This window comes from Bos taurus, chromosome 17, assembly GCF_002263795.3.
Source record: "Bos taurus isolate L1 Dominette 01449 registration number 42190680 breed Hereford chromosome 17, ARS-UCD2.0, whole genome shotgun sequence".
In the NCBI taxonomy this organism is placed as follows: domain Eukaryota; kingdom Metazoa; phylum Chordata; class Mammalia; order Artiodactyla; family Bovidae; genus Bos; species Bos taurus.
The window spans coordinates 12,548,963-12,569,373 of NC_037344.1; the positions used below are offsets into that span (position 1 = coordinate 12,548,963).

General features: G+C 44.8%; 1 protein-coding gene across 7 annotated transcripts in view; it reads left to right on the forward strand.

Annotated features, from left to right (window-relative positions):
• The window catches only part of ZNF827 (zinc finger protein 827), a 193,467-nt gene that overhangs the window by 161,333 nt on the left and 11,723 nt on the right, over window positions 1-20,411 (forward strand). For all 7 annotated transcript variants that reach the window (XM_015475366.3, XM_059876244.1, XM_059876239.1 and 4 more), the window contains exons 9-11: window positions 7,788-7,925; window positions 11,640-11,811; window positions 12,598-12,764. In XM_015475366.3, coding sequence (XP_015330852.2) covers window positions 7,788-7,925; window positions 11,640-11,811; window positions 12,598-12,764 — 477 coding nt within the window. The remainder of the gene's footprint in view (window positions 1-7,787; window positions 7,926-11,639; window positions 11,812-12,597; window positions 12,765-20,411) is intronic.

Consider the following 20,411-nt stretch of genomic DNA (forward strand, 5'->3'; position numbering starts at 1 on the left):
TGTGCGCATGGTGCAAGTCGCTTCAGTCGTGTCCAACTCTTGGTGACCCTATGGACCAAAGCCCTTCAAAGATATTGACCCCCAAAGAGCCCTAAAGCATGACTGGCTCTCCTTAATTCACAAGCAACCCTCAGAAGGCAGCAGCGTGTCTTAAGCCCATGAAACCAAAGGACAGAACCAGCAGGGAAAGGACTTAGCAGAAAAACCACGTGCCCTGCCTGGAAATGACCGGATAGGTTTTAACCTATAGAAGAGTATGGACTGTAAGTGCCAAGGGTTTCAGAAGTTCATTTGAGATATGCCTCGCAACTCTCCAGGCTTGATGATGAAAGAAAGACTCACAGTACCATCTGTCATCACGGAAAACCCAAGGGGCCCCAGAGCCTCTTCCACACTGAGCAGCTGATGCGGATTTAGTCAATCTGGACAGTTATTTATGCGTTGAGGTCACACTTTGGCCAATCTTTTGCTTACGACTTTAACCAAATAAAGCCTTCCCTCTCCGCATGTCTCTTGCCAAAGTCAGGTCGAGAGATGGTTCTTTGAGAGGATTATTTTGGCAGGAGATACAGGGATCCTCTCACACAAACACAGTAACAAAGCCTGATGATACACCAGTCAGGGAGCTAAACGATGTTAAAGCTGAGAAGCAAACTAAAGTCCTTTCCTTTGCCCTTCTTGTTCTTTGAGAGGTTTTGTTTGTTTAACAAAAATGTTCCCCACATGTCAATGAAAGGCCCAAAGAGAAATAGTTTACCTCAGAGGGGCTTGGCTTTTAGAGTTTTCCCATTTGATCTTCCTCTTGTTCTTTCTTTGTTCTACTTCAAGACACACTGGTCTCTAACTTCTCCAGTATATTTTCGCTGGAAATATACTAGGCTGACACCTTCAAGAAGAGAGATTGACATATACGCATCATACTGTGTAGCACAGGTTAGCACATTACTCAGTGCTCTGTGGTGACCTAAGCGGGAAGGAAACCCATGAAAGAGGGGATACATATGACTGATGCACTCTGCTGTGCAGCAGAAACTAACACAACATTGTAAAGCAACTGTATTCCAATTGAAGAAAGAGAGAGAGAGGTGGAAATAAACCCTAGTGTCTGTGAATTGCTAAATTACATATGTCCACTTGTAACCAAGAATTTAAACCCTGAGCCAAAACACAGGAGGAGAAAGAAAAAGCCCTTCCTTGTTTGTTGTAAACATTGTCTGTGATTCCATGTGGCTTGGAGGAGCTTCAGTGAGACCCAGGCTGGTCACTCCACTCTCAGAGTCACTAGCCAGGTACCTGAGCAGTTACTTCAGTCCTCTGGGCCTCGGTTTCCTTATACGTAAGAAGAGAGAATTGAACAAAATGACCCTTAAGGTTCCTCCCTGAGCCTTAGTTATGCTGGAAACCTTGATTCCCTTATTCAAACCTGTACATGTTGTGAGGTGCAGTGAGATGGAAGAGGCCCTGGAATTTTATGCTTCATTTCATCCTCCTGGAAATGAAGGAGTTGGATTCAAAGAAAGCTGAATCCTCTACTGGATCCAATGTTCTGTCACATAGAGTTTGATGAAGCTCCCTCCCAATCTGTACCAGATGGGTTTATCGCATGGAAATTTTTGGAGAAATACTTGATGGACCTGTACGCAAAATGAGACCTGTCCCCTCGGATCACTGGATCACAAGAGGCGAGTCTGGCATCCTATCTCTTGGCTGTTGAGCCTCATCATTATGAATGACAGTTCTCAGTTCACCACAAAGGGGAGGAGCTAAGAGCCTTATACTGGGACTGCTAAGATGGGGTGACTCTCCAAATACCCTCTTTCTATATTCTGAACCATACTATAAGAGAGAAAAGTGCTTGCTCCTGCGTACCTAGTTATTACTTCACTTAAAACAAAAATGTATTTAAGGAAGAGGGAAAGGTCCAAATGATATTCAAAGCGAATATTATGGGTGGAAAAGTAGGGAGAAAAACATCCACTCAGATAGTACCGAGTAGCCAGGAATTTATGGGAACAATTTATGGATATCTCAGGAACCAGAGTATAAGAAGATAAAGGGAAATCAAATGCTTTGTAGGAGACAGAGTCCTCTGAAACACTCTTAAAAGTATCAGTCCAGTTCAGTCCTTCTGTCCCTCAGTTGTGTCCAACTCTTTGCAGCCCCATGGACTGCAGCACACCAGGCTTAATCATTAACTATTTTGCTATAAAGGAAATGAAGAAAATTATTCACAGCTTCTTAAAATAATGAAACAAATATTAAGGAATGTGGAAATAAGAGCAAATTAAAAAAAATAATATCTGTATTCCAAATTTTGCACCGATTACAAAGCAGTTAGTGTTAGGTGAATTTTTCTGTTATGTGTTATGCTTCAACTAAAAGTTTTTAGAAAGCAAATTTCTTAATTTAAAAAGGTTTTTTTTTTTTTGAGGGGAACAGAAGATAATTACGGAGAAGGCAATGGCACCCCACTCCAGTACTCTTTTGCCTGGAAAATCCCATGGATGGAGGAGCCTGGTGGGCCGCAGTCCATGGGGTCGCTAAGAGTTGGACTCGACTGAGCGACTTCACTTTCACTTTCATGCATTAGAGAAGGAAATGGCAACCCACTCCAGTGTTCTTGCCTGGAGAATCCCAGAGACAGGGGAGCCTGGTGGGCTGCCGTCTATGGGGTTGCACAGAGTCAGACACGACTGAAGCAACTTAGCAGCAGCAGAAGCAGCAGAAGATAATTAAGATGGAAATATGCTCAGCTGGCTGTACACTTACTGCTGTTGACAGTGAATATGGAGAGTTCTTCACGGGATACAGGAATTTAGGAATACAACTTGTCAAAGGCAGACCTAACTTCCAAAGTCCTCAGTTAAAGAGTAATCATGGGAGGAGTTTCAATTAAGAGCATCCTAAGTGAAACCCAGCTGACAGTGGCTGAAACAAATAGTGGTTTACTTTCCTTATCTAAAAAGTAAGTCCAGAGTGGGTGGTTTCAGCTATTTATTCAGCTACTGGAAGATGCCATCCAGGACCCAGACATTTTTCATCTTTCCCTTTCTCCATACTTAACAGGTTGGCCTTCACCTGATCAGGCCTCATATGCCCAAAATGGCTGCCATAACCCCAGGCATTGTCTCTGTGTCCAAGGAAAGAAAAAGAAGGCGGCCAACACCAAGTATATCTTTCTCTTTATCAGGAAAGCAAAAGCCTTTTTATTGGTCATAACTTTAGCACATGACCCCCCTTAGCTGCCTCTACAGTGGGAATTAGACAGGGAGAGGAACGTTGAGAATGACTGTCGGGTTAACCAAAAAAGCAGTGTCTGCCAGAGAATGCATCTTGAAGAGAATAATCCTGTAGCTTGTTATTGGGAAGAAGTAAGGAGAGAGGCCCTCTGGGGATATGGGTCAGGACTGCAAACATTTCTAATAAAAATCATTAAATCGTGGTTTTGGGGTTAAGACACCATTCAGAAAGCAAGTAGCCTTATTTTTTACCCCGAATTGGCCATTAGCTTTAACTAACACTGTTTCCAAGCCTCAGTCTTTCACAGTATAAAATAAGAATAATGTTTATTCCCTGCCAAACTTGGGTCCTTTCATTCAGTCATTCCCTTCTTCAACAACTGTCTACTTCCCACCTGCTATGTATCAGGTCTGTGCCTATGCCCAGGATGCATAAATAAATCCTCCAGAACCCCCTCCCTCAATGACTCACCTTCGAGAGGGGAAGCCAGAGAACATGATTAATGAGCACTGTCGCATGTCGAGCTCACTGGGTGCTCTGTGTTAAAAAGACATATAATATGTTAATAGAAGATATGTAGACATGATATAGCAGGTAAGGTGGTGCAATCCCGTGTCCAAGAAAAGTGCTTTGGGGCAGAGAAGGGAAGAGGACACATTGCCTGGGGAACTGGGAAGGGCTTGACCAAGGAGATGCTGTCTGAGACAGGACTTGATAATGAGCTGGAGTCGGTGTGCGGCAGAGGCGCCAGAGGCGGGGAGTCACTTCTGGTGGAGGCATAGTTGATTTGAAAGTGTTGAAGGCTCCAGAAGCGGGGAGATGGTTGGAGTCAGTGTGTGGATGATCTGAGGAGCCCTGTGCAGGAGGAGTTTGGCCTGGGAGAGCCACTGGGAGCTCAGGACGAGACATGACCTGCCTTGTGCCTCAGAAAGGTCATCTGGGAACCTCCAGGAGGGGCTGGTGGAATGGTACCCACGAGTCTGTTTCGGAGGCTTTGGCAGTGTTCCTGGTGAGTGATGATGACTCAGGTAAGCAGTAGCCAGGCCAGTTCATTTGGTTTCCGGAGGAGGAGACGATGGAGCACGGTACCTGTGACTGAATCAAGCCGAAAGATGCACACCCTAGCGGCACTTGCCACTTGCCCCACAGTGGTTTTCTTAACGTAGGGCTACAGTCTGTATCACTAATGCAAAGAAATTAGGCCTGCACATCCATTTTTATAAACATTTATCTATAGGGTTCACAATCTAAATAGTTTACAGTATTTTTGGTAACTTTTGGTCCTCAAGAGCTGCAGGCAGTGCTTGGATCTCTTCTAGAATGTGTCCTGGAGAGCTGGTGGCCCCAGCTGCTGGGCCTCCATGGTGCTGGAACCAGCCCTGCTTCCAGAAGGCAGATGGTGGTCCTAAGCATGGTCTTGCAAGGCGTCCGTCACCTTCAGCTGTCGCTCTCGAACCAGCTTTTGGTGACCGACTGGATGTGCTAAAAGACAGAGAGAGGGCGGGAAGAATCAAAACAGGTTCTGAGGTTTCTCTCACCGGGCAGGTGACACCATCCCCAGGAAACGTGGAAGAACGTGGCACCCCTTGGGCTCCATTTCAGCTCTGGGGAGAGAAGAGCAAGTCTGATTTCAGTACTTGTTTGGGCAAAGTTCTAATTCCCCTCTTGCCCCTGCACCTCCATCCCCAGCCTCACCCCAATCTGATTTCAAGGTCATGTTTGGGATGAGGCTGCGATGGCCTGCTTCTCTTGCTCCTGCGTGTGAAATGGCAACAGGTGGCCACAGCAAACACAGACAGCAAGGAGGGAGAGGAGCTGGTCCCTGGACAGGGCTTGGGGCCCAGGCCGGGGCAGGTGGGGGCGCTGACCAGGGCTGAACACCCCCACCCTGCCTCACCGTGCCTCCAGGCAGTCCTTCTGCTTCCCCACAGCACAGCCTTCGTGGCTCTAACCGTTTTCTAGACCAGTGGAGGCAGTTGGACTTTTCATGATGCTTCAACGTCTCAAGCATGTGACTGATACTTGAAAGAATTACTAAGAGACTTCTCTCCTTATAATTGCATCTGCTTGTTCAGTCTGTGACCCAATTAGTTCATTCTTGTTGGGAGTGTATTGGAAGACCCTGTACCCTCTTGACCCTGTACCCTTACAATTATTACTCCCATCCTCCTTTGAAGCCCTGTTGTGATTACACACTTCAAAGCTACTGAAATGCCCTCTCATGCCGTGTGTGGAAATGCTCACAGCTCGGACTCAAGGACAGTCATCCGAGAGTGGTTCTTGTCCTCACATATCAGAGCCCCATAGCTCCCTTTGCGCTTTCTTTCCTCCACAGCCACCTCTTGCCCTGCTGAGGTTTGTAGTCACACATTCCTACTCTAATAAGAAGACTCAATCTTGTCTCTGAGGCCCAAAGAGCTACATTTAACAAACACGGATCAATCAATACATGGGCCTTATCAGTGTTAGGATTACTGGCAGGTGCCTCCCAGCAAACATTTTTACAGTTTCACCATCAGTCCCCCGCCCCTTCCAAACATACATTCATATTTGCCTTCCTTCCTGAGATTACACTATCTGGCAAGTCTGAATTCAAATGAAATTTGATCCAGTTGACTCACCCAAATGCAGGTGGAAGCCTGTATTTGTATCTGGGAAGCAGTTTCACCAAACTGGGGGAAATCAGGTTCTTTGTTCTGATGTTTATCTCTGCCCGGTGGTCTGAATGTTTTCATCTGCTTGATTTTATGGAACGTTCCTTCCACCATTTAATTATGGCCGCATGGTATCTGGTGGTATAAAGAACCACCGTGCTGTAGGAACAGTCACAGTAATTTACTGAGATGAAGGACAAGATACTGACTCAGTAAACTATATGTCTTGCTCTCCAGGGTGAGGCTGAAAGCTGTAGTGGGCCCAGACAAGTGTCCTCATGAAAGTGGCCCCTTCCCCCTTTTTGATAACTCTGTCACCTCTTTCCTTATCTTACTGTTGAAGGAATGTTTATGTAATCCTTAAGTTTTGTGAGAAGCAATATGGACCTTCCCTGAGGGCTCATTGGTAAAGAATCCACGTGCAGTGCAGGAGAGGTGGGTTTGATCCCTGGGTCAGGAAGATCTCCTGGATAAGGAAATGGAAACCCACTCCAGTACTCTTGACTGGAGAATCCCATGGACAGAGGATAGATGAGAAAATAAAAGGTAACCCCATGGATGATGATGAGAAAATAAACCCTTTTTAAGACGTCAAAAGAAGGTATTGAGGTCCACGCAGGTCATTCATGGCTCTGAATTACTTACAGATGACTTGTGGCTCTCATTTTCCCAAGCATCATGAGACTTTTGGGGAATTTCTGGTTGTATACTCTTTCATGAGTGCGTTTTCCGTGGAGTAGAGTCTGACTCCACTCAGGCTGCTGTAACAAAATACCATAGACTGGGTAGCTTATAAACAAAAAGATGTACTGCACACAGGCCTGGAGGCTAGAAGCCCTGGTAAGGGCCTTCTTCCAGGACACAGACTGCCTATGTCCTGCTGAGTCCTCATATAGCAAAGGGGGCAGGGAACCCTGTGGGGCCTCTTCTTTAAGGACACTAATCCCACTCGTAAGAATGCACCCTCATGACCTAATCACCTTCCAGGGATCCCACCTCTAAAAAACCACCACTTTGAACATTAGGGTTTCAATGTATCACTTTGGGGGGACTCACACATTCAGACCATAGCAAGCAGTACACAGTTGTCATCCTTGAGTCTGGGTACCACTGGTTCCTCTTTAAGGATTTTGCACAACCCAGAACATAGGGCAAAACGTTTTGGGCATAAAGGACCATGAAAGTGTAATCCTTTCAAGAGATTGAACCCTCTGTTTTTACATCAGAATCTGAGCTTTGGCATTCTTGATTTACTGTCTGGTGGCAAGAGTCTGCAGGCTTCCCAGATGGCGCTAGTGGTAAAGAACTCACCTGCCAACGCAGGAGACGCGGGTTCAGTCTCTGGGTCGGGAAGATCCCCTGGAGGAGGAAATGGCAACCCACTCCAGTATTCTTCCCTGGAGAATCCTATGGACAGAGGAGGCTGGTGGGCTATAGTCCATGGAGTTGCAAAGATTTAGACATGACTGAAGTGACTCAGTACACACACACAGGCAAGAGTCTGCATTTCTGGAATTTTAACGTGCAACTCAACCGTTCACTCACTCAGCACCTTTTATAGAGTGCCTGCTGTATCTGGAGCAGAGTGCTATGCCATGCTGTCAACCTGCTGAAGGGCTGGGTCCACAGACCTTTAGTGAGGAAGGAGAGAAACCACGGGAGACTTGACTAAAACTGGGATCCATTTGCCACCACAGTTTTCAAGAATGGCCTTCTTAGAGGCAGGAGAGGAGCATGAAAACCAGAGGTTGCTTGCAGTTCACCAGCCACCTTCTTTAGAAGCAAACCTTGGCTTAAGTTGAATGTTGAACATTAACTTGAATGTTGACCAGGCAGAAACGTGTTTCCATCGCCTTGTTTTATTCCTCACACTGCTTTGTTCTTTTGGCCCAGAAACAGAAAAGATAGTCCTCGAGGCAGGAAACGGGTTGCCCTCCTGGAAATTCAACGACCAGCTCTTCCCCTGTGACGTGTGTGGGAAAGTATTTGGGCGGCAGCAGACGCTGTCCCGACACCTGTCTCTGCACACAGGTGAGTCGGGGCCTTCCCCCTCGCACCACTGGCTTCTTCATGATCAAGAATCTGTGTTTCTGAGCTTCCCTGGCGGTCCAGTGGTTAAGACTCCGTGCTTCCAGTCCTGGGGTGTAGGTTCGCTCCCTGGTCAGGGAACTAGGGTCCCACATGCCACTTGGTGTGGACAAAAAAAAAATTTTTTTTTAAATTAAACCAGGAAGTGGTATAAATGTTTTTATCCTGACCTTTTCAAGTCATTTTACCTGGCACGTTCAAATAAGGCTCTGGAAAGTGTTTTTTATTTGTACTGAAAGGATCTATTGCATTCAAGGAGGACTGATGAGAAAGGATTCACATTTAGGAGTGTTCAGGTGAAATTTTTCACCTCTAAGGAGTTTATTGCTCTCATCTTGAAGGCATAGGGGGTCGGTGGCTGCACTCTTTCTTACTGGATTCATCTCATTGTGGTAGGTGGGAGGAAGGGGAAAGAGCACCTTGGTGGAGAAATAGTGTCTGTCTTTATTTATGTATAAGAGAATTATGGTTGATTCTGAGTGTTGGGAAGTGGAAACCCCAATAAATAGTAACTTAATCAATGCAATGATAATAAGCTAGGACAAAAAGAAGTGAGGTAAAATCAATATTAAACAGAAAGCAAGATGGAAATAAGAAAATGAGGTGTTTGAATTTTTACACTGAAGATCAGCCTTGTTGAAAAATTCAAATGTGTCTTGTTTAGAGCAAACAGAAAAGGATAAAATAAAAGTTTTATGTATCACACAAAACAAAAAAGCAAGCCAGTATTAGTATAACAAGATTAATTTTCTCTTTATCTATTTTTTAATATTTTGAATCTTAAATATTAAACCAGTAAAGACCAAATTTAGTCATATACTTAGCCACAAAGAAAACTTTCACTTGTTCAAAAAAGTAGAATTTCTGTGTGCCACATTCTCTGAATATACTTCAATGAAATTTAAAATAACCAAGGGTCCATAAAACGCCCTACCTAATCAGATCAAAGGAAATGAAGAAAATCACAAATTCCAGACATCTAGGAGGAATGAAAGGGGAACATTCATACCTAAACCTGGAACAAACAGCTGCAGCTCCGGACTGAGGAACATTTATGGACTTAAATGTTTTAATTAGAAGGGAAGAAAAACAAAAATAAAGTAACTTAGCACTCATCCTAAAGAATTAGTAAAAGAACAAATTCTAGGAAGAAGATCATAAATGCATAAATCCCTTTAAGTCTGTTTAAGAAAAACAGAGGCTAAAGTATTCAAAATCAGTAATGAAAAAGGAATCCTAACTCTTCTCGTATACATTTTCAGTTATTACAAAATGTCCCTGTGCTGGACGATGCATCTTTGAGTCTAGTTTGTACCTCCCGCTTCCCCACCCCTAACTTCCCCTCCCCTCCAGTAGTAACCACTGGTTTGTTCTCTATTTCTGGGAGTCTGCTTCTTTTTTGTTGTTGTTGAATTACTAGTTTGCTTTATTTTTTAGATTCCACATGTAATCGATACTGTACAATATTTGTCTTTGTCTGGCTTATTTCACTTGACATAATAGCCTCCAAGTCCATCCACGTTGCTGCAAATAGCAAAATTTCATTTATTTTTATGGCTGAGTAATATTTCTCTAGGGGTTCCTTGGTGGCTCAGTGGTCAAGAATCTGCCTGCAGTGCCGGAGATGCAGGTTCAATCCCTGGGTCGGGAAGATCCCCTGGAGGAAGGCCTGGCAACCCACGCCGTGTTCTTGCCTGGAGAATTCCATGGACAGAGGAGCCTGGTGATCTACAGTCCATGAGGTTGCAAAGAGTCGGACACAACTGAAGTGACTTAGCATGCATACATGCAATATTTCATTGATGTAGCTACCACATCTTGCTTATCCACTCATCTATTAATGGACATTTATGTTGGGAAGCCTGATTTCTAATACAGATGTTATTAAAGAATTACTGGAAAATAAAGGCAACTCAGTGGCAAAAAAAAAAAAAAAAAAGCTGAAAACTTTAAATGACATAGATAATTTAAGCAAAATTTCCAAAATTGACTGAAGCTGGTGGGAAGAAACTTGGACTGTAGCCTGCCAGGTTCCTCTGTCCATGAGATTCTCCAGGCAAGAATACTGGAGTAGGTTGCCATGCCCTCCTCAAATAAACTGGTTGCCAAAGGGGAATTTGGAAAGATGAGGAGACAATAAAGTATCAGGTCCAGAAACGTTTCCAGCTGGGTTCTTTTTTAACCTGTCAAGACTAGAAAATTCTGATATTGTTAAACTACTCCAAATGATAGAAAAAGATAACGGCTTTCCTGGTGATCCAGTGCTTAAGACTCCATGCTTCCACTGCAGGGGATGAGGGTTTGATCCCTAGTTGAGGAACTAAGATCCCACATTCCACAGGGGCACGGCCAAAAAAAGGAAAAAGAGAAAGCTCAATGGTTCACTTTGTGGAGAAATTGTAATCTTAATACCAAAACTTAACAATCTTAATATCAAAGCTTAACAACCTCGCTTATTAATAGAAATGCAAAAATTCTAAAGAAAAGACTAATCTCTCTACACTGTAGGGCTCCTCCTGCGCGGCCCTGCCTGAACCCAAGCCACCAGCACCTCAGATGTTGGGGACCACCTATAATAATAATGATGCCTTAAATTTTGTGGCAGAAAACTTTTTTTTTTGCACTCTACCCCATCATGTAGATAAGACAGACAGGTATTTTCTTTAAGACAAGCCCCGTATTACAAAGTCAGAGCTAAGGACAGAAAAGGAAATTGTCCTTTTCTTCCTCTGCTGCCATCTGTTATCTTTGGCTGTACCTAAAAGCAAAGCCGGCTCCTTTTACTTTAATTTACTTGATTACTCAAATGAATTCAGAATGCCACTCTGAAAATGGCCCTGAAACATTGTCAGTTTTATGAAAGGGATTCTATTAAGAAATATAATTAAAGTTTTTTATTTTATTTATATACCATGAAAATTTCCAATTCAATTATTTCATCTGATTCATTTTTTCCCCCTTTAATTTCCTTCGTGTTTGTTTCTTGACTGACCCAGGCCTGGAGCTTAGGGAAAATGATGGTGTGTCTCTTACACGCCAGCCCTGGGCAGGCTGATTCACATGCCCTTCCTCAGCTCAGCACCCACCCTGGACCCACACACCTGGGGGCTTGGATACATACACACACACACACACACACACACAGTATTCTTGTAGCCTGTATGGGGCTCACGTTATCAGGAAGAGAGGCCTATGTGTATCCAGAAAACAGATGGTCCAGTCGCCCTGGAATTTTCTTTTATCTTTGAAAGTATAAATGTAGGAGCCACGAGGTGAAGACTTTATGTGCATGTCTGCTCAGCTGTGTTCGTCTCTTTGCAACCCCATGGACTGTAGCCCAGCAGACTCTTCTGTCCATGGGCTTTCCCAGGCAAGAATAACTGGAGTGTTGCCATGCCCTCCTCCAGGGGATTTTTCCCAACCCAAGGATCGAACCCGCGTCTCCTGTGTCTCCTGCAATGGCAGGCGGATTCTTTACCACTTGATCCATCACGGAAGACTCTTTAGATATTCACAGTTCCAGAGTGTTCACTTTGTCCCCACTGGAAGTGAGATTTGCGCCCTCCTGTCCTGGATACCTCTGAGTGGCCTTTTGCAAGGTGTTGGGCTTTCGTTTCTGAGTGTGGTTTGGGTTCTCTCCTGTCCCTTCTCCCCCAGAGGAAAGAAAATACAAATGCCACTTGTGCCCCTATGCTGCTAAGTGCCGCGCAAACCTGAACCAGCACCTGACTGTCCACTCGGTGAAGCTGGTGAGCACGGACACCGAGGACATCGTCAGCGCCGTCACCTCCGAAGGCAGTGATGGGAAGAAGCACCCTTATTATTACAGGTGAGCCGCCGGTGGAACCCGCCGGTCCCAGCTAGGGCACACGTGACAAAGTGTCTCGTCTCAGCCTCAGGGCTGTGCTTCCATTGGCTCTGACTCCTCTGCTGGCTTGAGTGGCCGGGAAGAGTTAATTAAAAGGGAAATGGTCATGGAGGTGGTGCTGTGGGGTGGGGTCCGGAGAGAGGAAGGCTCTGGGGCTATTAGCTATGAGTTCCCCATAGCCGGGAAGCTCCCGCCTTTATCACTGAGCAACTCACTGCTTCCTGAGAACTATCCTAAGGAAAGAATGAGTCTGAGAACCGTGAGGTATTTCACGGTTTCATCCTTTCCCTTCGAGGTGTTATCCTTTAGTACCTGGAGCTGCCTGTTTCTCTTCCATAGTCAACCGTGAATCAGTATTTGGTGTGGTTGCTGTTTACAGCCTGACTTGTCAGGCTTGCAGAGTTTATCAGCACACCAGCTCTGCGAATATCTTGGCCAGGCTGTCCTGCATCCCTTTGCCCGAAGGAATCAGTTAGATGATGTAGAGCATCTGGAATCTGTAATTTTGAATTAACTGTATGATTATTTAGTATCATTATAGCATGAATGGGATTGTTACATTATGCGGGCATTTAATCCATCTGGCACGGTGACCACTTCTGAGCTGTCCCAGAAAGCGGAGGAGTTTCCTAATGCCTAGCCCTTTGGTGGGACCAAAGCAAGTCAAGGTCGTCGGGATTTGGGAGGGGACCGCGTGCTCCTGAGTAGCCTCCGTTTAGAAGCTCACACATTGCTCTTTCGGTCCAGCTGTCACGTGTGTGGATTTGAGACGGAGCTCAACGTCCAGTTTGTCAGCCACATGTCGCTCCACGTGGACAAGGAGCAGTGGATGTTCTCCATCTGCTGCACGGCCTGCGACTTCGTCACCATGGAGGAGGCGGAGATAAAGGCACACATCGGCACCAAGCACACAGGTGACCGCCTCCCCCACCCCCACCCCCACGTCCTCGCCCTTCCCTCACTTCTCTCCCCCACCCCTTGCCGCCTCGCCTGACAGGGGCATCCGCGTCACTGTGACATTTCCTTCCAAGAGGATGCTGTCCTGTAGCCCCAAGGCCATTGCCTGGCCCGGCTGATGCCTCGCCTGTCTGACATATTCACAGGCTCAGATGCAGTTGAGAGGCTCTGCTTGTCCCTCATCCCAGTCATCACCATCATAGGTAACAGTTATGGAGCTTTGATGACGCCCTAGGCTTGTGATCTCTTCTGACCGCGCTCCGCCGTCCGTATTATTGTGGGTGTACCACACAGGGAGACACTGAGGCTTCACAGAGGTCAGGTCTTCTCTTCAAGGTCTACAACCAGCCCTGACCACTTCCCTGCTGGAGCCCGCTGTGTCCACGCTGTTCTGATGGCCCCTGGCAACCCTGGGCAGAGGGCTGCCGCTCTTTGTTTTCTGGGGTCAGAGCCCAGCTCACCTAGCTCTGCAGGCTCCCCTCCTCTTCCCTGAGACTGCAGCCCTGCCCCTCCCACCCCAGGGCGATGAATGGCAGCTCTGTACAAGCGCAAAGAAAACCAGCTTCTCCTGAAACCACTCAAGGCTGCAGCCAAGACTTTGGCCGGCGCTTTCCTTTCCTTTAAGGCCGTGCTGGTTAACTCCGTCCATTTGACAATGTTAACATTTGACTCCACCACGCACTCGCCCGCTCCCAAGTGATGGTTACGAATGACACCAGCGTGCAGTCATTAAGTGACCATGAAGAGGTGCTCCCCCTGCCTTTTGCTTACAAGTCACTAGCAGAGGTTGCTGACCGCCAGCCCCAGGCAATGGATCTGCCCCTTGCGTCCTCGGCCCGTGACGGATTTGGGAAGGGGCATTTCCCTGACAGCTGTGCTGGCGGTGTGCATGGACGAGAACCGTCTCTTTCTGCTTTCCTGGCCGCCGTGGCTCCGTGGCGCCAACAGCAATAAAAGCTTGCTTTTGTCAGTAAGTTGAGCAGCTCTGACTCGGAGGTCTGCAGAGAGCCGTTATGCTGAGCGAGGAGGTGCGTCTTTACGGTCGGTTTTCTGACTGTAACCACATTAGCACCGTGGGCAGCAGGTGAGCTGGGAAACCCACATCCAAGACAAATTAAATTCAGCATTTCTGGAGTGGCCAGTGGAGGGAAAGGCCAGCCTCGCTTCCATTTCCACTGGCTTTCAGATTTTTCTTTTCTCTTTTCTGTTACACTTTCCTTTCTTCTAACCCTCTCCACCCCAAAGTGCGCCTCAACCCAGCCAAGAACCTTCTTCCTCCCACCCCGATCCACGCCCCCTCTACACTACCCCAAGGAAACCGTAGAAACTAACGCCTGGAGAAATGTTGGACTTGCTCACCTAATTGTCGTCACTGGAAACTTCACTTTCCCGAGTGACCGCTGCAGGCTCACTCACCTCCTCATTGCCACGAGGAACACAGCAATATCTTGTTCCCTCTGAGATAGTGGGGAAGATTCCTTCTTAGTACAGAGAGCCCAGAGTGAAATGCATTAAAGAAGTTTCTCCTTTACCACAGTAGAAGCCTTTAGTGCTGCTGCTATTAGGGAATAAGGTTCTATCCTATTCTATAAGCCAGGGGTGCTAAGCAGCGTATTTCTTAAGGGCCAGAAAGTAAGTATCTCAGGCTTTCAGGCCATACAGTTGCTGTCAGTACTGTTCAGACATGCCATTGGATGGAAAGTAGCCACAGACAATATGTAAAAGAGTGGGCATGGCAGTGTTCCACTAAAACTTGATTTACAAAAACACAAAGTTAAATTTGGCACAAGGGTTATAGTTTGTGACCCCCAGTTATAAGCTAATAGTCTCACAATGAGGGTTTCTTGTATCTAGCTGCTGCTTTGAGGTGTTTGAATTTGCCCCAAAATATGTCAATCTACGTCTGTAATCAACAAGCTGTGTGATTGCAAAGTTATGATATGTATACAGTATGTATACTCTATAATGGGGCTTCCCTGGTGGCTCAGTGGTAAAAAAAAAAAAAAAAAATCCGCCTGCCGATGCAGGAGGCACGAGTTGGATCCCTGTATCAGGAAGATGCACGCAGGCAGACTCTACCATTTGATTTACCTGTCATAAGAACGGGCGTCTTGTGCATCAGTACCCTGGGAGATCTGAGTGCTTTCTTGTTACCTAAGTGAGGTTGTAACCTACAGGATAAGCTCTCATGAATCACAGATTTTTACGTAGTCTCCCTAGAATCCACGTCCTTCTTCACACTTCCTTACTGGCTCCTCTTACCCAAGCAAGACCCACTGGTAAATGAAGTGCTGAGCAGGAATTTGAGGAACTGTCTGCTGTTTGGTGTTTGACTCTTCCTTACTCTCTTCCTCTCTGGCTCCTTGTCCCTGCAGAAAAATCAGGAAGGGAAGGTATTCCCTCTGGTGCTTTCTCAATGCAAATTTTGCTGCAGTCTTTAAATGTTGCAATAATGGCATTAAGGAATTTGAACAGCTATTTGGAAAATACAGTCATCTGTACTTCACGTCACACTGACACCAAAAGAATTCCACATAACTTACCCATCCCTGTTAACAAATCAACCCTAGAAAGGCTTGAAGAAAATAGAATATTTATCAAACTTCCAGAATGAGAAGGATTTGTGGGAAGGCGTCAAGATGGCGGAGGAGTAGGACGGGGAAAACACTTTCTCCCCCACAAATTCATCAAAAGAGCATTTAAACGTCAAGTAAATTCCACAAAACAACTTCTGAATGCCGGCAGAGGACATCAGGCACCCAGAAAAGCAACCCAACTCCTTGAAAGGAGGTAGGAAAAAATATTAAAGACAATAAAAGAGACAAAAGAGGGAGGGACGGAGTTCCTTCCCGGGAAGGGAGTCTTAAAAAGAGAGAAGTTTCCAAACACCAGGAAACCTTCTCACTGCCGAATCCGTGCCGAGCTTTGGAAGCACAGAGGGCAACATAACAGGGAGAAAAAATAAATAAACAATTAAAACTCGCAGATTGCGAGCCCTACGGTAACTCCCCCAGCGGAGAAGCAGTGCAGACGCCTGCATCCGCCATTAGCAAGCGGGGGCTGGGCAGGGAGGCGCGGCGCGGGCTGCATCGCTGAGAGTAAGAATCTGGCCTGAATACCCTGAGCACTATCTGAGCGAAATAATTTGGGCTAGCAAACCAGACTGTGGGATATCTACCATGCGAAAAGCCAGCCCTAACCTAAGACACCGCCAGCCCGCGCACGGAACAAAGGACTAAACAGAGATAGCCGGCTGCAGACCTTCCCCCTCCGGTGACAGGCAGCCAGAGCCGGAAGGGGGCAATCGCAGCCCCAGAGAGACATTATCTATAAAACTGGCTTCTTTGCTAACTAAAACTTATTGGGGGTCTGGAGGGTCAACATCTGCCTGAGAAGGTGCGCCAGTTTTACACCCAGATAACCGAGTGGCGGGGAGGCGATAAGTCGCAGCATTGGCGCTCGCCAAACACCTCATCACCTGAGCTGCTCAGACCTGGGAAGAGCACAAAACGCAGGCCCAACTGAGTCTCCGCCTCTGAGGACTACCTGAGTGCCTGAACCTGAGCGGCTTGGACCTGGGAGGTGCATGCAACCCAGGGTCAGGCTCGGATTGTTCCCGGCGGAACAACCTAGAGCCTGAGCAGTGTGGGCAGGGAGGCTACACGCGCCGTGAGCGGGGGCAGACCCAGTGTGGCTGAGGCACTGCGAGCGCACGCCAGTGTCATTTGTTTGCAGCATCCCTCCCTCCCTCCCCACAGCGCGACTGAACAAAGAGAAGAAATACAGCTCCACCCACCAGAACATCGACACAAGCTTCCCTAACCAGAAAACCTTGACAAGCCACCTCTACATACCCACACACAGCGAGGAAACGCCACAATAAAGAGAACTCCACAAACTGCCAGAATACAGAAAGGACTCCCAAACTCAGCAATTTAAACAAGATGAAGAGACAGAGGAATACCCAGCAGATAAAGGAACAGGATAAATGCCCACCAAACCAAACAAAAGAGGAAGAGATAGGGAATCTACCTGATAAAGAATTCCAAATAATGATAGTGAAATTGATCCAAAATCTTGAAATTAAAATGGAGTCACAGATAAATAGCCTGGAGACAAGGATTGAGAAGATGCAAGAAAGGTTTAACAAGGACCTAGAAGAAATAAAAAAGAATCAATATATAATGAATAATGCAATAAATGAAATTAAAAACACTCTGGAGGCAACAAATAGTAGAATAACAGAGGCAGAAGATAGGATTAGTGAATTAGAAGATAGAATGGTAGAAATAAATGAATCAGAGAGGATAAAAGAAAAACGAATTAAAAGAAATGAGGACAATTTCAGAGACCTCCAGGACAATATTAAACGCTACAACATTCGAATCATAGGGGTTCCAGAAGAAGAAGACAAAAAGAAACACCATGAGAAAATACTTGAGGAGATAATAGTTGAAAACTTCCCTAAAATGGGGAAGGAAATAATCACCCAAGTCCAAGAAACCCAGAGAGTCCCAAACAGGATAAACCCAAGGAGAAACACCCCAAGACACATATTAATCAAATTAACAAAGATCAAACACAAAGAACAAATATTAAAAGCAGCAAGGGAAAAACAACAAATAACACACAAGGGAATTCCCATAAGGATAACAGCTGATCTTTCAATAGAAACTCTTCAAGCCAGGAGGGAATGGCAAGACATACTTAAAGTGATGAAAGAAAATAACCTACAGCCCAGATTATTGTACCCAGCAAGGATCTCATTCAAGTATGAAGGAGAAATCAAAAGCTTTTCAGACAAGCAAAAGCTGAGAGAATTCTGCACCACCAAACCAGCTCTCCAACAAATACTAAAGGATATTCTCTAGACAGGAAACACAAAAATGGTGTATAAACTCGAACCCAAAACAATAAAGTAAATGGCAACGGGATCATACTTATCAGTAATTACCTTAAACGTAAATGGGTTGAATGCCCCAACCAAAAGACAAAGACTGGCTGAATGGATACAAAAACAAGACCCCTACATATGTTGTCTACAAGAGACCCACCTCAAAACAGGGGACACATACAGACTGAAAGTGAAGGGCTGGAAAAAGATTTTCCATGCAAATTGGGACCAAAAGAAAGCAGGAGTCACAATACTCGTATCAGATAAATTAGACTTTAAAACAAAGGCTGTGAAAAGAGACAAAGAAGGTCACTACATAATGATCAAAGGATCAATCCAAGAAGAAGATATAACAATTATAAATATATATCCACCCAACACGGGAGCACCGCAGTATGTAAGACAAATGCTAACAAGTATGAAAGGAGAAATTAACAATAACACAATAATAGTGGGAGACTTTAATACCCCACTCACACCTATGGATAGATCAACTAAACAGAAAATTAACAAGGAAAAAAAAAAAAAAACAAAGAGTCAGATACGACTGAAGTGACTCAGCATGATTAGAATCTGTGAGGTCAGTCAGAGTTTCTCTTCGATGATGGTGATGAAGCAGTATGTCCTGAAACTGATTATTGGACCAGAAACACACTTAATGAAGTCCTTCTTGGGGTCTATTGCCTTTTTTCATCATGAAGGGTAGTCAGAGAGTTTGTACAACTCAGCTCATCCCTCATCATTATAATATGTACCAGAGAGTTTCACCCAAATAATGTTAGCTACCATGATGTGAAATTAGACATGAAATAAATAGTGCCACCACAAAAAAAAAATAAATAAAAATAAAAAAAAAAAAGAAGGATTTGTAAGATACTGAGTGACACACAAAATCACAAAGGAAAAAAAACTAAGAGGTTTGACACAGAAGTTTCTTCTGTTTGCAAAAGAAAAGCAAAGTTAAAAAACCACAGTCTGTAAAATGTGTTTATAAAAATGACCAAAGATTAATACATTTACAGCATGGAAAATTCATATAAACTGGTTAGAAACACTTAGAGCCTCCAGTTGAAGAATTTACAAAGGACATGAACAGTCAACTCACAATGAAAGAAATAAAAACGAATCACTTAACATCAGCAAAAATACCCAACCTTGCTAGCAGTCAAACTAAAACTCAGAAGTGGCTTACGTTTCACCTGTTAAGTCAGGAGCATATCTTATAACATTCTCCACTGTTGCCAGAAGCTGCTGATCCTCCTGTGGCCGTGGCCTTGCAAAGTGGCAGAACTTTTGAAAACTAATTAGTATACACCAAGAGTCTTGAAAATGTAATGTACTATGACCCAGTCATCCCACTTCTGGGAATTTATCTGTAGGAAAAATAAAAGCAGCCAGTATAATATTAATTTTAATTTAAAATTTAATTTTAAAGAAATATTTTAGGAGAGTAGAATAAGTTTAAGGCTTCCCAGGCGGCACTAATGGTAAAGAATCCGCCTGCCAATGCAGGAGACCTAACAGATGTGGGTTCAATCCCTGGGTCGGGAAGATCCCCTGGAGCAGGAAATGGCAACCCACTCCAGGACTCTTGCCTGGAGAATCCCACGGACAGAGGAGCCTGGCAGACTGTGGGCAATAGGGTTGCAAAGAGTCAGACGTGACTGAAGCAACTTAGCATGTTCACACATGCATGCAGAATAAGTTTACTCCATGGATATAATACTATCACTTAAAACTATTAATTCATAATTATTTTTATAAATTTTTTGAGAGCCAACTGTATCTCAGGTATATACAACAACATGGGAAAATACAAAAAGTTATTAATATTATTATATTTTATAAATATTGTATGTTATATTTTATAATACAATAATATAGTCTTCAACAATGCTTACCATGAGCCAGGCATTGTTCTTGGTGCTTTGCATATAAAAAACCACTTGAGTCTCACAACAAATATATGAGATACTGATATTATTTCCATTTCTTAGATGAGATAATTGGAGCACAAAGTTAAATACCTTGTCCCAGGTCATACAGCTCCTGAGTGGGACAGATGGCATTCAAACTCAGGTATTCTGGATCTTAAGTCCTTATTCTTAACCACTATGCAATTAATGGCAACAATTTTTAAATTGAGATGTTGACTTTTTAAAAAATGAAAATACCAAAAATGTAATAGTATTTGTATTGAGGCAGAAAGAGGGTTGGTATTTTTTTCTGGGCTCAGTTTCTCAGTTTTTGTCATTTTAAATTGCAAAATATTTAGGTTTGTAAATTCTCTTCAGTTGGCCGTCCTTGAGTTTGAGGTTGCATTACCTGTGCACGGGCGTCCTTCACCAGAAATCTTTGTGATGCTGAAGATGAATGACCACCGGGATCATAGTGAGCCTTGGATTGGGCTGACAAGGGCACCTGGCTCACACCCTACAGATACAGCGAAGGGGCACATGTGAAGGGGAAAGGAAGCTGTGTAGACAGAGGATTACAAGGTGAATGGGCTGGGCTTGTCTTGCCATGTTGTCGCCCAGAGTATCTGCCATGGCTCCCGTATAGTTGGCTTCCCTGGCTGCTCGTCTGTAAAGAATCTGCCTGCAATGCAGGAGGCCTGGGTTTGATCCCTGGGTTAGGAAGATCACCTGGAGAAGGAAATGGTAACTCACTCTAGAATTCTTGCCTGGAGAATCTGCATTTCTTAATTTAG